The sequence below is a fragment of the Sinocyclocheilus anshuiensis genome, unplaced genomic scaffold (genome assembly GCF_001515605.1).
Source record: "Sinocyclocheilus anshuiensis isolate Anshui unplaced genomic scaffold, SAMN03320099.WGS_v1.1 scaffold446, whole genome shotgun sequence".
NCBI classification, from domain to species: Eukaryota; Metazoa; Chordata; class Actinopteri; order Cypriniformes; family Cyprinidae; genus Sinocyclocheilus; species Sinocyclocheilus anshuiensis.
This window is the reverse complement of record NW_015544247.1, coordinates 3,019,606-3,035,081: the sequence shown is the minus strand read 5'-3', so window position 1 is coordinate 3,035,081 and position 15,476 is coordinate 3,019,606. Positions and strand designations below refer to the sequence as shown.

General features: G+C 36.7%; 1 protein-coding gene across 1 annotated transcript in view; it reads right to left on the bottom strand.

Moving 5' to 3' along the window:
- Nucleotides 1-80: 80 nt before the first annotated feature.
- LOC107697761 (rho GTPase-activating protein 5-like) overlaps nucleotides 81-15,476 on the bottom strand; it is a 41,715-nt gene continuing 26,319 nt past the window's right edge. Inside the window, 4 exon segments of the mRNA XM_016498606.1 lie at nucleotides 81-1,248; nucleotides 1,893-1,998; nucleotides 4,790-4,921; nucleotides 6,853-6,930. Coding sequence (XP_016354092.1) covers nucleotides 933-1,248; nucleotides 1,893-1,998; nucleotides 4,790-4,921; nucleotides 6,853-6,930 — 632 coding nt within the window. The 3' untranslated portion in view covers nucleotides 81-932.

Here is a 15,476-nt window from a genome sequence, read left to right as displayed (position 1 = left end):
AATTATTAAAGTCAAAATATGATCAGTCGAACTATGACATGACACAAACGAACGAATATAACAATTTGACCCCATTTTAATGTTAGATTTAAAAAAAAAAAAAAGTCTTGCATAAAAACAGTTAAGCATTAATGTTTTTTCTCTCTTTCAGTTATTAAAAGTGGCAAAGAACATGCAAATTCAGTTTAAGAAATCAATCAACAGAACCATAGAAATTTTGAAGGTGGTCTGCGGAAACGGAAACGAACGAACATGAAACGAGACGGAGATAACCTGGCATCTTCTGAAGCCTGGATCTCTGAGATGTGCCAAACGGTTGCAGTGGGCTGTTTCCCTTTCTGTGGTTTCCAGAGTACAAGGGGCTCCTGGTTCAAAGTCTGTAGGACAAAGTGCATCCTAGGCAGGTGCCCCTGATTTTATAAACTCCTATTAGTTCAATCCCAAACGCCTTGAGACATCACCACCCCAACAACAACTGCTGTCTTTAAGATAAAAATATCCTAAAAATATATCTTTAGTCCATTGTAAAATAAAAAGGGGACAAACACAAGCAGAAAAATGGCACATTTTGCCATTATGGCAAGCCGTGCATGTGGTGTTGGTTTTAGTGAGTCATTGACAGCTCCATTGTCTTTCAAAACAAAAAAGTTTTATAAATATATCTTCCTTGTGTTTGCCATGTTTGAAATTAGTCAATGTGCACATTTACTGTCAAATTAACATTGACATTTTCTTTACGGTTTTTACTTATTCTCTCATTCAGACTGGCTGAGGAACAGAAAAGGGGAAAATTAAAACAAAAAGAAAAAAAATGGGACAGGGGACGTCTTATGCAAGTCACATCTTCGTTTGTACAAAAAAAGGTTCTTTTTTTCACTTCTTATTTTAAGCGGCTTATCCGCACACGTACAAGCCGAATGTGAGTAGGAGGTCTATATGAGGGGTTCGGGGGGCAGCGCGTGCTGGATCTGCTGTGGCTGGAGGGGAGGAGGGAGCTGAAGGGCCAGCAGGGACTCTAAGCCGTGGCCGTGTGGAGGAGGCGTCCCCTCGGCGCTGGAGGTCTCTGTGATTTCACCACCATAGAAGAAATACTGGCACTGCTGGATGAAGGACTCGATGACGGACTGGTTGAGTTTGGTGGTGGACAGCGTGTCCTTGTTCTCAAAATCTGGCCTCATGAGCGTAGGCCAGAAACAGATGGACAGATTGTCGGCCGTCATCAAAGTGGTCTTACTATGCTGACTTACCCTAGTGGAGGAAGGAGATAAAATACATTTTAAAAAGCATTCTTAAAAAGTATATATACAGTATATAAATGAGCAAAACAAAATATAATTATATTCTAAACATAATAGTTACATCATTATCGTAAAGATGAATGAGATAAATTACTATCAACTCTTTCACCGCCAGCATTTTTAAAAAAGTTGCCAGCCACCGCCAGCGATTTTGATGATTTTCACTAAAATTTGATGGCCTCCAGACTATTTTGCTGTATGAATATTTGAATATGCAATACACCAAAATAAAGATAAGAGCCTCTACTTTTAAACAAAAAAAGTTTTATTCTAGCTTAAAGCATTCTTTTTTTTATCAACACTTGAATATAGGTAGGTTTCATAAAAATGCATAATTTTAAGCAAAAAGGTGAGAAAATCACATTTTTATCAAAAACTACATCTGGGTAATATTCAGTACGATTATCAAAGCATAAATCCAGTAAATTGCTTCCATCAACACCTCCAAAGCTTGCACAGACATATACCACTTCCTGGCGCAACATTTTACTCCGTAGCATTATGCAGTTTTCATATACAGGTGCATCTCAATAAATTAGAATGTCGTGGAAATATAAAGCTGAAGACAAATATAAAGGGGAACTGATGCTTTACCTGTTGAGGTGAGTGATGACATATTTGAAAACTTCATAGTTCACAGGAGGAAACTTTCTCACTATTTCCTTCAGCACTTGCAGTCTCTCATAATGATCTACAATTTCTGGAGAAAACACATTTAACAAACTCGTTAGACAGAAGTGAGGAAATATTTAGACTTTGATATATTTATTAATACCTCTTTTTATATTATTTTGTAATCCTAAGTGGCTATTTGTACATTATTCTGCTTATTACAAAACTACTAAATAAAATGGACATGATCTGAGTTTATTATATGAGAAAGAGTGATGCAAAAGACTTTAAACTATCAATACATAATTTCCCCTATATTAATATTTATTTACATGTACCTTATTTCATCGAATGCTCACTTAAGGTTGATCTATATACAGTAGTCATTTAATAACTCTGGTAAATGTAATATTTATTGACCTTAAAAATGAATGTCCATTTTAACTGTACATTAGAATGTTGTGATGCATAAATTCACTTGTAGAATTTTAAATGACTAATTTTAGTTTTTAGCATTTATTTTCAAAACACAAAAGTGCAGAATTTAACATTTCAGTCAGAATTTCAATATTATCCCTATATATTATAAAAAAAATATTTAACTGCAGATAACCCAAATTAACCAATCAGAATCAAATACTCTGAGAGACGTCACACGTGCAATCAGTTCATAATTAAGTTCAACAAGGACTGAATATTTAAAACGTATAGGCAAGCACATAATAAATATATATTTGATCTTTTCCAGCAGAAAGACAATTAGAAATTTATCAAATTATCAAAAAGAGATTTCTGTATAAGAACAAGCTACAACCGCAAGGCCAAAAAACTGCAAGGGGAGGGAAGAGATAAAGCTGAAATATCAGTATGTTCAAAAAGAACAGCATCCCAGCACTTAATGTCATTTATCTACAGCAGTGTGGATCAGAAATAATGAGGAGTACATCACAGGGGGCTCTGGATTAGATTCAGCACTCGGAAGCATCAAACGGAAATGCAGATGCATTTAAATGACTTCTCAGCTACCTTGGGCTGGGATTAGACGGTGTGGTGATGGGATTAATATTGAACATAGTTGAAAGAAGAAACCGGGTACAGATAGAAAAAAAAAACTCGACTCATAGGCTGTTGAAACGGTGAAGTAACACGGGCAGGTTGCTACTTGTTCTCATAGCTGTAGCAGACACACTTCCTGTCTTTCTTGTAGCCGCAGCCTGTGCTGGTGCAACGGATGAACGCTGTGTCACTAAACCTGCCTCATTTTACCTCGACACACTGCCGCAATATTGAAGATATATTTATATTTAAACCTGCTGTTTGTGAAAACTGAAGTTTGAATGAGTGTCTGGGTCAGACACATGACAACAGATGGAGTCAACTGAAGTTTGATGGCTTACACCTAATACTGGCAATTAAATAATTTCAGTCATTTTGCTGCTATTTTTCCCAATCCTTAAGTGAAATATTTGTTTGTTAATAATTATGTGCCATGCCAGCTGCCAAGGCTATATTAATGGGGAGAAACAAGTGAAAAATAGAAATGTAAATAAATAACCATATGTGACCCTGGACCACAAAACTAGTCATAATGGTCAATTTTTTAAAATTGAGATTTATACATCGCACAAAACTGAATAAATATGCTTTCCATTGATGTATGGTTTGTTAGGATAGGACAATATTTGGCTGAGATATAACTATTTGAAAATCTGGAATCCGAGGCTGCAAAAAATCTAAATATTGAGAAAATTGCCTTTAAAGTTGTCCGAATGAAGTCCTTAGCAATGCATATTACTAATCAAAAATAAACTTTTGATATATTTACGGTAGGAAATTTACAAAATATCTTCATGGAACATGATCTTTACTTAATATCCTAATGATTTTTGGCATAAAAGAAAAATCGATAATTTTGACCCATACAATGTATTTTTGTCTATTGCTACAAATATACCCGTGCTACTTATGACGGGTATACTTATGATTATGGTTTTGTGGTCCAGGGTCACATATATAAACAACAAATAAAAATAATTTTAAGTTTTTTTTTTTTTATTATGAAACATTTTATTATTGTAAAAAATATTTTTAGTCAGTAAGATTTTTTTCTTAAAAAAAGAAATTAATACTTCTATTTAGCAAGGATGCATTAAAGAAATAGCGCAATAATTTGCTACAACTACATTCTGTGACATGGCTAAATTAATATTAAACACTGCAGTCAGATTGCATGGAAAACAGATATTTTAAATTTTAATGTTTCACAATATTACTATTTTTACTGTATTTTTTTTATCAAATAAATGCAAACTTGGTGATGATCCCTGATTTTGTTCTAGGCTGTTTTGTTAATCATTTAGAACATTGCATTCAGGTATCCAAACTGATTTTACAGTATGAAAAAACTCAAAATCAAACTCTGCATAAACCGTTTGTGTGAAAATGATCACAAATATGTTACATCAGTAAATTGCATAACATTTTGTATGAGAACGCCTTCAAGCTTCTGAAAATCAAAATCTTAAAGATTAAATTTTAAAATCACAACATTGGTTGAGTCAATGGTTACTGTTGTTGTAATGCTCAAAGAAATGGAATATTGTTTTGTTTTTTTTGGTGCTACAGTGACAGGTTTTTGGGGGAATCAACCTACAAATGACTGACTTAAGTTACAGCTGTATGTATTTTATATTAAAAAAAAAAACTATTACTTAAGGTTAGATAAAGCTACTTAATGCCACACTTAGCAGAAACTGTCAGCATAAAGTCTTCAATGAAACAATCGGTAACTAATAAAACGAGATGTTATAAAGCAGTCCGCTACCACAAATCTCAGCCAAAGAGGAAGCACTTGATAACCTGAATGAATCGATACTTACTGGCTGCTTCCACTAGCTCTGGGTGGAGAGAATACGGTATGAGGGGGTCGGGGAGGTCGGCAAAGAAGGCCTTCAGGGCCCCAGCCACGGCGTTCACGGCTACATCCATCACTATCAGGTCAATACTGTGGTCTGAGAGAAGAATGAAAATAGTGTGAGCTTGCATAAGCATCCAACTCCCTTTGTCAGTGCTGGTAAAGCCACTAAATCAGATTTAACGGGACTGAGCAGAATAGAAGGAAAACTATGGAGAAAAGGAAAATAAAGAGGAATGAGAAAGAGAAAGAGCCGGGTTTAAGGTGAAATGACAGCTGTCAGACTAGATCTCTCCGCAAAGGCACTGAATGAACACAAGAAGGGGAAAAAGCACCCAATTCACAGTATCGTGAGGATGGAGAAGAGAAAAAGAGAGGGAGGCAAATGGCTCCAGGCCAGCGGGCAGACTGATGCCTATAGTAGCTCTTTTGGCCAAACGATGGCTCACTGAGTGAATAATCTGGTCACTCGGCTGAAGATTTTCCACCCACTCATCTCCACAACTCACCAGCTAGAGATGACTAGTGTTTGATTTGAAAGATATATGTGACCCTGGACCACAAAACCAGTCATAAGGGTAAATTTTTCGAAATTGGCATAAAAGAAAAATCAATCATTTTGACCCATACAATGTTTTTTTGGCTATTGCTACAAATATACCCCAGCGACTTAAGACTGGTTTTGTGGTCCAGGGTCACATATGAAAACAAGAGTGGATTCACTTAAGCTACAAAATAAAAACGTGTATCTTCTGTAATAGCGAGCGGTATGATGGTATTACACACAAGAGCAATGAGGAAACAGCAATGTAACACAGTAATGAGGAAATATATTGCAAAGCTTTCAAAATAAGGAAGGGTTTTGTTATGCACAGCATTTATTTTTGTCAGTTTTAATGTTTTGAAGCTGTTGTTTTTTAACTCAAGCTTTACATAATGTGCTAAAAGCCGCTTTTGCATGGATGCCAGGCGTCATTTGTTATGAATAATCTTATCATTTGGTTCCTGTCCATCAAGCTACAAATAAAAAGAAAAAGCACATGAAGTAAAAGACTGAATTCACTCCATTATCCAAAATACCCACAGTTATTTAATATATAGAATATATTTTTCAATGGATTTGCAGCCAAAATAACTACATTGTGATATAGACCATTACAGTGAAATACAATTGTTCATGTCATGGAATAAATTTTGGTCATACCACCCACCGCTAGCCTGTAACTGCCTCAATATATTGTCAGCATAGTGACAATTTAATTCCGAGCTTTAAATTGAGAATATAACAGATCACTTTTATGTGTCACAAGGAGATTTAAGCTAAAAATGTCCTGCATGAGCTAATAACTAGTGCGAATCACAGCTTGATGGAGGCCTGCAGGCATCACGCCAGTCAGAAGCCACAAATGTCAAGTTTGTTTTTACAGGAATGGTCCATTTACAGTGTGACAGATCATAATCACGTAATTCAGGGCCTGTTTCTTGTCATTCATGCTGCTAAATGGAGATTTCAACCTTTGATAATTAGAAGTTGGAAATCATAAGAAAATTTTGATTTAAAAATTACATTTTATTATGTAAATTATGTTAACATTCAAGTACTATGAACATAAAATCTTATATTTTATATAAAAAACTATTATATAAAAAAAGCATGTATAATAATTTAAATAAAATACATTTATATTTAAATTAACTATAAGGAAAAATATATAATTTTTAATAAAAAATAAATGATTAATATATTGCACATTAAAATGAAGCAAATAACTGAAGCAGACAAGAGACCTGAGACTGTTTAGCTTTCTGGTGAATGCTGCAGAGCAGTGTGTCTTCAATAGAACCATAATGAATCTAAAAGGTGACGAGAAAATCAAATATACAAATTAACCCTTCAAACTAGAGTTTATCAGTCTCCTTCTATCCAATTTGTGAACTATCTTCCAACATGTGTCCTAGCAGCATGCCATCAAACGCCTGCAAATGAAGCCTAATTTCCCACAGAGCCCAGTTAAAATCAGTACGTACCCTGGTCGAATTGTTTCTGAATGTTGTCTTGATCCGTCTTGTTTCCACTCACTCGATAAAGGCCCTCTGCGGTGAGACCTGCAAATTAAGAGCGACACTTCATTAAAATCAATCCCGCAAAGGTTACGTGACAAAACCTCAGTGGAACAAAGCAGTTAGTGCTCTAAAAAACAGCTAATGCTTTAAAGCAGCCATATAAAAGGATGCACAAATGAACGATAGGTGTCAGTTCCACAGTTTCTTATTAAATATAAAGTGAATACAAATTAAGAAACACTGCAGAACAAACAGTAAAGGATGAAGAAAACACAAGTTAAGGTACCCCAAGTTCATATTTTTGACAGAAAAGTATGCTTGTGAAACAAAGCATCTCTGAACAGCGAGATGATCCTTTTTCTTTTTATTCCAAGGCCAAGTTGATCTTTTTAATTGGGCTTTTAAATATGACTAGCTGTATCTGTGCCTTTGTGTTGTTCCATCTGAGTGTGTAATACCTTCTAAAGTAACAGTATGTTGTTGTCAGTCACAGGTAAGAAAGCATCTGCCAAAACAGTATGTGTGTGTCACATCCGCAGAAATGCTGTCATTACTGAGGTGCAAATCTTCCTCAGAAGACTAAATATTACTGAGAGCTATAGGGCCTAGATCTACAGCCTTTCCACAGAACAGCTCTTTTTTTCTACAACCTTTGCTCAAATATTTAAAACCATGCATTCAACCCAGTAAACTGGGCCACTCCAGATGGATGAGTGGACATACGAGCTGATCTCGCCGAGAGAAAAAGTAGGCCAGAAATGCAGATAATGCAGCAGAATTCAACCCACACTTCCCAGTTCCCTGACAGATAACGCTGCGTGTATCTCTTTATTTTCATTACGTCTAATCTACTGAAGCCCGTTTATCAAGCTAAAGATAGCTCTGTGAAGCCATGACCTTGTGCAGCTCCGCAGTGCTCCGGAGCACTGATGCAAAACACAGGGCCCCCACAGTCACTTCCAAAGCCTTGTGGGCTGCTAACTGCTACAAGTCAAAACCGCTGTGCATTCTTGAGATTCTCGCACATGTCAGAGCCGGTGGGAGGCTACACAGATGCGCCTGCTTAACTCACCACAGTGTTCACGGAAAGGGCAGGTGTGTAGTGACGAACGTGGGCTGTTTATTACTGCCTGGGTGAATCACCTGTTTCCCACAAAAGAATTGAAACATGAGTCTTTTTGAAATCTAGAGATCTAGCTAGTTACAAATATTGGGGGGGGGGGGAATTAAATATTGTTATCATGCTAATACTACAGTTATGATAATACTGTAAAAAATACAGTGTCTGGTTGACACTCCCAACATAGTAGGTGGCCATATTGCACCCTTAAGGGATAGCGCTGTCTCTGTATCGATATTAATTTGAAAACAAGAGCAGCATTTAAAACAGAGTAGAAAAGTGCAAGGTTTCTAAAAAATAATGAATAGATTATAATATATAGGCTACAACACTGTTTAATCTGGCCGCAGAGGAACACAACCGGGGTTGCCTGATATAAAGAGATGTAATCCCTGAAACAGAGCTTCACACTTGCGCAATACGGAAATATCTACGTTTGTCAACCTGGCAACCATGTGTACGGCACGCGCGCTCTCTCCACTGAGGATAAACTCGCTGGCTTTCTGAAAACACCGGTAAGCTTGCAGTTTAGCGATCTCCACTTCAATATTCTATTCTCAGAAAAGTGCAATTCATCAAGTGTTCATTTACGAGAGAGAGAGAGGGGCTGTATATGTATGAATTACCACTGTTTTTGCAGCATTTCTCTATTAACAGTGAAGATGTGGCTTTAATTGCTTTAGAAACAATGATGTTACCAGCTCCTTGTTGAGAAAGATATTGTAGATCTTCAGCGATTAAGCAATTTTTTTTTATAAAATTGCAGGGCAGCGCTGAGAAGTTTCTGTGTTGCTGAATGTGCTGTGAGCTCGTTATTAGCATTAGTTAGATTTTTGTTTAGATTTTTTAAATGTAGAGAATGTGTTAATTTGTGCAATGATAACCTACCAGCAATGTAATGATTTTGTAATATATTAGAATGAGTACATTATTATTTATGGGCCTAAAAACAAGATGCAAACAATCAGAATATTGTACCTGGTGGAGAGTGCCCAATAATAACTTGAAACATTCGCCATTACTTATATTGTAGCCTACTGTGGTAGAGTTATGAAGGCCCTTCATAATGCAGCGGTCAACTGCCTGCTCTACGGTGTCAAAGAAGTGCAGAACAAATCACAATTCTGAAAACAAAATAACAAATTACAAACGCAAATGCAAATGCAAATCTAAAAAAACAAAATAATTCAGAAAACACAACAACAAATCCGAAAACAAAACAACAAGTCAGAAAACACAACGACAATGAAATGAGATATACAGCTCTCTGCTTGCAGCGCGTCAGTCACGCTCGTCAGGAAAGTGAGTGAAACACACACAAACACACATTTTTTTTAACAAACAAACAATATGTCATTAATAGCAGTTTACTTCTGTGATTTGGTACAATTGTGTTCATATCAGCAGCGAACCATACCGGAGTTCACATGAACCGAACCCCAGACCACCCAGAATCAGGTACGGTTTTGCGGGTGCGAACCCGAGTTCGGAAGACAGCGTTCATCATCCAAGCGAACCGAACTCTGACATCAAACCCGGGTGCGCACCAAAAGTGCTAGTGTGAAAGCACCCTTAATGCTGTTTGATATAACTCAATTCCAGTTTAATATTCCTAATAAAAAAGACTGTTCAACTCTTAATATTTTGTATTTATATTCTCGCCTTTAAATTCTCTCTGCCCCACAAAAATCCCAATATAACACACCTCTACCTTTTTTTTTGCATTCCCATTTGCATAAATAGCAAAATAAAATGGCCACGATAGTGTTTTCACGACTTATTTAAAAAAAGAGAGAGAGAGAGAGACTGAACGGCAGAAATATGTCAAATTTACCGTCACTCCCATAGACACTGTATTAGAAACACCCTCCCATTAGCGTTAACTAGTTTTTTGTAATCTGATTCAAAGGTAATATAAGAACAGTGTTGTAAATGTACATTCATTTTTTTTATTCCATAGTAAGGGCAATTCATACAATACATTTAAACTGTGTTACTTTAAGACCATCTCCAAACTTTCTACCATGACTCTGCTGTTCTTCCTGTATACCTTGATTGACAGATGTCTCGTCCAGTCAGCGGTGAGTAATCTATTCTCACACCAATGACGCAGTCTCAAGCTATACCTACCTCTTCTGGTTTGTCTGATTTGTCGTTGTGTTTTCCGACTTATTTTGTTTTCGAATTTGTCATTGTGTTTTCTGATTTGTTTTTTTAGATTTGCATTTGCGTTTGTAATTTGCTATTTTGTTTTCAGAGTTGTGATTTGTTTTGCACTTCTCGGCCACCGTACTGCTCTGCCTATAGTTAGCAATAGCCCTATAGTATGCAGTGTTTAATAAACAGCTGTTTTACTTAATCCTGCTGAGGTGAAATTCAGTGCAGTCCAGTATCGGGATACGTATCGTATCGTGACTTTGCTGGTGATACACAGCCCTAGAAAATATAGTAATTAGTTAAATGTACACTTCGACATCATATTTGACTTTTGTTCACTAAAACACATTTCAATGCACACTGTAAAACAGCATGAGGACTTATGCGATTAAGCAAATAAATTGTTGAACTAATGCTTTTTAATTCACTTGAACAGTTTAAAATTAAAATTAATTGAATAAATCTATCAGCAAATATGCTATTAAAACTTATTAAACATATATTATGAAACATCTTTAATGTTTTGATGCTCTCATACTAGCGAGTGACATAAGTTACTTAAGGAGCTAGTGTGAAACTATGACCAAATAAAAATCTCACCACAATATGTAAATCTTTTAATTCCAACTAAATAATCAAATATATTCTCCTGAGAAGTCGAAAGAGCTTGAGCAAGAAGTATGTAGTTTAGCACATAAGTGAAAAGAAAACACTCCAAAAAAAAAATAAATAAATAAAAAGAGCAAACAAATCAAGATGAATTAGCAAACTTCATTTATTGCTTAGTAGGGTTGTGACGCTGAGGAAATTTTCCCACCGGTTAATCAACGTGTGACAACACCGGTAATACCGGTATCACCGTGGGGGCGGGGGCGTTCCCTCTTTTCCTTGCTTTCCTTCGCTTTTAAATAGCTTGTAAAAGCAGCGTGCGCCTTTTACTTTCACTTTGAAATAGCGGCAATTCGGCGTAAAGCAATTGTTCGTTTTTAGTTCGTTTGAATTTTCCCTCTTTTCCTCGCTTTCCGTCGCTTTTAAATAGCTTGTAAAAGCAGCGTGCGCATTTTACTTTCACTTTTGAATTAGCGGCAGTTAGGCGTCAATTGCTTGAATGCAACAACAAAATACAACGTCAAACTCACTTTAGCGTATATATAAAACATAGAACTTTTATTAACAAAACAAATACACCATGCTATAGGGCAGGCTATGCCTAATATAAAATAACAAATAACTTACATAAAGTTTAAATAGGTATACAAAGCTGGAAATAGGCTAAGTAAACATATATAATATATAACCACATAAATAAGAAACGTAGGACAAAACGAGTAAGAAAGCTTGGAGGCACACCTTGATGTCAAATAAAATAAATAAATGATACAAAGTTTAAATAATGTAAAAATCAGCAAACAATATGGAACCAATTAAATAAGAAACGAATGTTTAAAAAAAAAAAATTTCCAAAGGGTGCCGCGACTGAAAAAAGGTTGGGAAACACTGGCTTAGGCAACCATCGTGACCCATCCCTGGTTGATTGTTCCTTTGTGATGTCATTTGTGATGCCTGTTGATGACTCATAGAGATTAAGTGATGGTTTGGTGAGGTTACCACGCAACGGCGTGGGTTTGGATCCAACCCTTTTTGTCAGGCCTGTCACATGTGTGAATCGTGAGCTCTGGCCTGGTGGTGTTATGCCCAGCCTGACACTGCGAACAGTGTGAGCTCACTTACAAGTGCAGGAACACGTCGAGACTAACCGCACTGTACCATATCAAAGTCAAAGCCTTGGAGTTCACACGTACTGAACTGTCAGCCTGCTCAAGAACGTGTCAGCTTACTATTTCAGATAGCCGATAAAGCACAGTACACACAAACAGACATTTGCACTTCCCTGAGATTTAGCCACTCAGGTTTATACAAATCACTTGATGGATAGTATAAACACACTTCAACCGGTCCAAATAACATCAAATGTTACGCATCATTCAGTGCGGACACATTTCAAACATATAGTGCGTTCAAGTCAAATCAGAAAGATAGTAATTATGAGTTGAATGCACATGAATTTCACTAAATTGTAATTATGAGTGGGAAACTCAGGATTTTCTAGATAGTTCACCCAAAAATGAAAATTGTCATCATTTTCTTTTCTTCTGCTGAACACACACACACACACACACACACACACAAAAAAAAGATATTTTGAAGAATGTTGGTAACCAAACAGTTGCCAGTAGCCATTGACTTCCACAGTATTTTATTTCTATATTATAGAAGTCAGTGGCTACCGGCAATCGTTTGTTTCCCAACATTCTTCAAAATATCTTTTTTTGTGTGTGTGTGCGCGTTTAACAGAAAAAAAGAAACAGGTTTAGAACAACTTAAAGGTGAGTAATGATAACAGATTTTTCATTTTTTTGGGTGAACTAACCCTTGAACTATCCCAAGCTTGTTAAAATGAACATTTGTTTTGGTTTGTTTTCGAAATTGCATTTACAAAATAACAGAATTGTACAATTACGATAGAAAATATGATTCAATGTACAGCACCTTGAAAAATCATTAAAACATAATGCAGCACAACCAATGCACATTCTGTATTCATCATTTTGTAGATGTAGATTTAAAAAAACAGTGCTAAATTATATGTAGAAAAGGTGCATCACCATCTTGCTTTGACCAAAGTGATTTGAACGCACCTGACATCGTAATTATGACTTCACTGTCAACACATAAATACAAACTTCCCAAGAGGACTCTAAGCCACCAATAATCATGGTGTCCAACAGCTGGCAGCCATAAAAGTAAAATCAGTCAGTATGTGGATCCTGTGTGGTGTGTCAGTAATTTCAGACGTGATGATCTTTAGTCAAATGCTGAGGAAGGTCAATGTCAAAAGTGTCGTAAAAACAGTAACAGGAAGCCGTACTGAGGGAAGTGATCTTAATTTGGATGCAAGTCTATTGTCCCCTCTAAGCCCTTCCCATCCACCGCTGGACTTTATCTGCACCTGCTCATCAGCAGATTACAATCGCGCTCAACCTCAGAGGCAACAAAAGGCCACCATGATACAGGAAATCACAGGCATTACCGTAACACAGGAAATGTCCAAATAGAGCCCATATGCAAAAACAGACCATAAATCAAATCGGGCACTCATATAAAACCCAGAAATCACAACATAACACAGATTTATCAGTTAAGCTTTAGTTCTCTTTTAGCAGAGGTAATTTCGAATGTAGTTTGAAGTGATGCCAGATGACGTACACAAAAGGTCAGCATAGTAATGAAAACCTGCCATTATGAGCGCTGCTGTTTTAAAGCTCTTGATGAAGTGTTTACACAGCAGGAAGTGGACAATATCACACAAAAAGTGCACTGCACACAGACTCTGCATGTCAGATGCTTCATTAAAGGAACTAAAATGTCATGTTCTTCATGAGTATTTGTTTTCACAATGAGCATTAATCCCTGTTGATAATAACAGCAGAAGGAAGTCATTCATTGTCAATGAGTGTTGGTTTCAATGGGACACAAGTCAGAGTGACCATTAGTGACACAAGCAAACATGTCCAGACACTCAACAAGGTTAGGCGAGTTGAAATTTTATGCAAATGAACAATTTCACAATGCAAGGACAACCACTAGAGCGCAACAGTAACCAGTGTGAAAGTCTTGGTTGCGGAAGTATTTTTCCCATTCATTTTCTCCATGGGAATTTTTTAACAAATCCACAAGATTTAAGCCTAAATTCTAAGTTACATAGCACAAGATCATGACACATTGCACATGATGTAATAGAATAAATATCTATAAATGTGTACAGTAGTTTTACAATGTGTGAGTATGAAATACAATATGTGAAGTTTAATAACAAAAGAGTTAAAAATATAGGCCTACTTTACCTTTACCAAGTTTGGGGTCTGTAAGATTTTTCATACTGTGACAAAGCTCAATATTCAGCAGCCTTTACTACAGTCTTCAGTGATCCTTCAGAAATCAATCTAATGCGCTGATTGAGCTAAAGAAACATTTATCATCAATGTTGAAAATTGTTTCATATTTGTGCGGAAAACGTGGTACTGTGAAATTCAGCTGTGAAAAAGTTCAAAAGAACAGCATTCATTTGAAATAGAATTTTTTGTAACTGCACAAGTCTTTACTCCCAATTTTGATCAATTAATACTTGCTAAATAAAAAAAGATGAATTTTCTCTCTTATTGACCCTCAACCCTTAGCGCAAGTTGTTTGAGATTGTAGAGAAACCTCAACCGAGTTCTTTTGCCATGATTCTCATTTTTATGGCAACAACGTCTTCTTTCATTGGTGGATCCAAGTGCTGTAGTGGGTTGCATAGTTCTTTACTACTACTACACAATGATTTAAAAAAAAAAAATCACACTTGTGTTTTCTACATAAGCATATCCAATAATTTAACAACCTTTTTTATTTATAAATTACATCTATATTATTCCTAAATATTAGGGGTGCTCCGACTGATCGGAAACCGATCACTATCGGCTGATAATCGCTTTGGGATGTTTGATCGGCGGTCTCTAAAAAGTCCGATCTCATAAACCGATCTCAAGCTGATGACGTGCCTGCTGTGAGAGGTTTGGCACGACATGCAGCGGCACGGTCTCAGTCTCTGTCTGGCACGGGTGAAATAATTATAATGCTGAAGGTGAGGTACAATTCATATTTCTAAATTAAATAATTTGAAAACCTTATGTGAGACTTAATTTCACAAACAGCGTGAGTGAATCACAGCGCGCGCTCTCTTTCTCAAAATGCGCAAATGGCTTCAAATCACCACATCGCGTCTGACTATAAGCGAGCTGCACACTGCACAGTTGACACAGCAATTGTCACTTGCACAATCGAGGCAGTGTCGAATCGTCACTAAAGTTGATAAAATGTATTTCTTTTTAATTCTTGCCAGTGTTTAATCATTCCGCACTCGCGCGCTCTCCTGGAGACCGGGCGCTCATGCACACTCGAAGCGCACACACATAACGCCAAGTCGTATGCGGTGTGTATTTTTTCCGCGCTCATGTTAACGGAGTAAAGCGTTCACACTGCACAGGGTTACGTCCGGCAGTGCGTTCAGGAGCAGTGCGTCTGCAGCAGTGCAGAGATGGTTTCCGCTGCACACGCTGAATTAAAGTGATAGCGCATTGTTTGCGGTAAATAATACATTTACATTTAGTCATTTAGCAGACGCTTTAAAAGCGACTTACAAATGAGGACAATAGAATCAATCAAAACTAACAAAAGAGCAACAATATGTAAGTGCAAATGACAAGTCTCG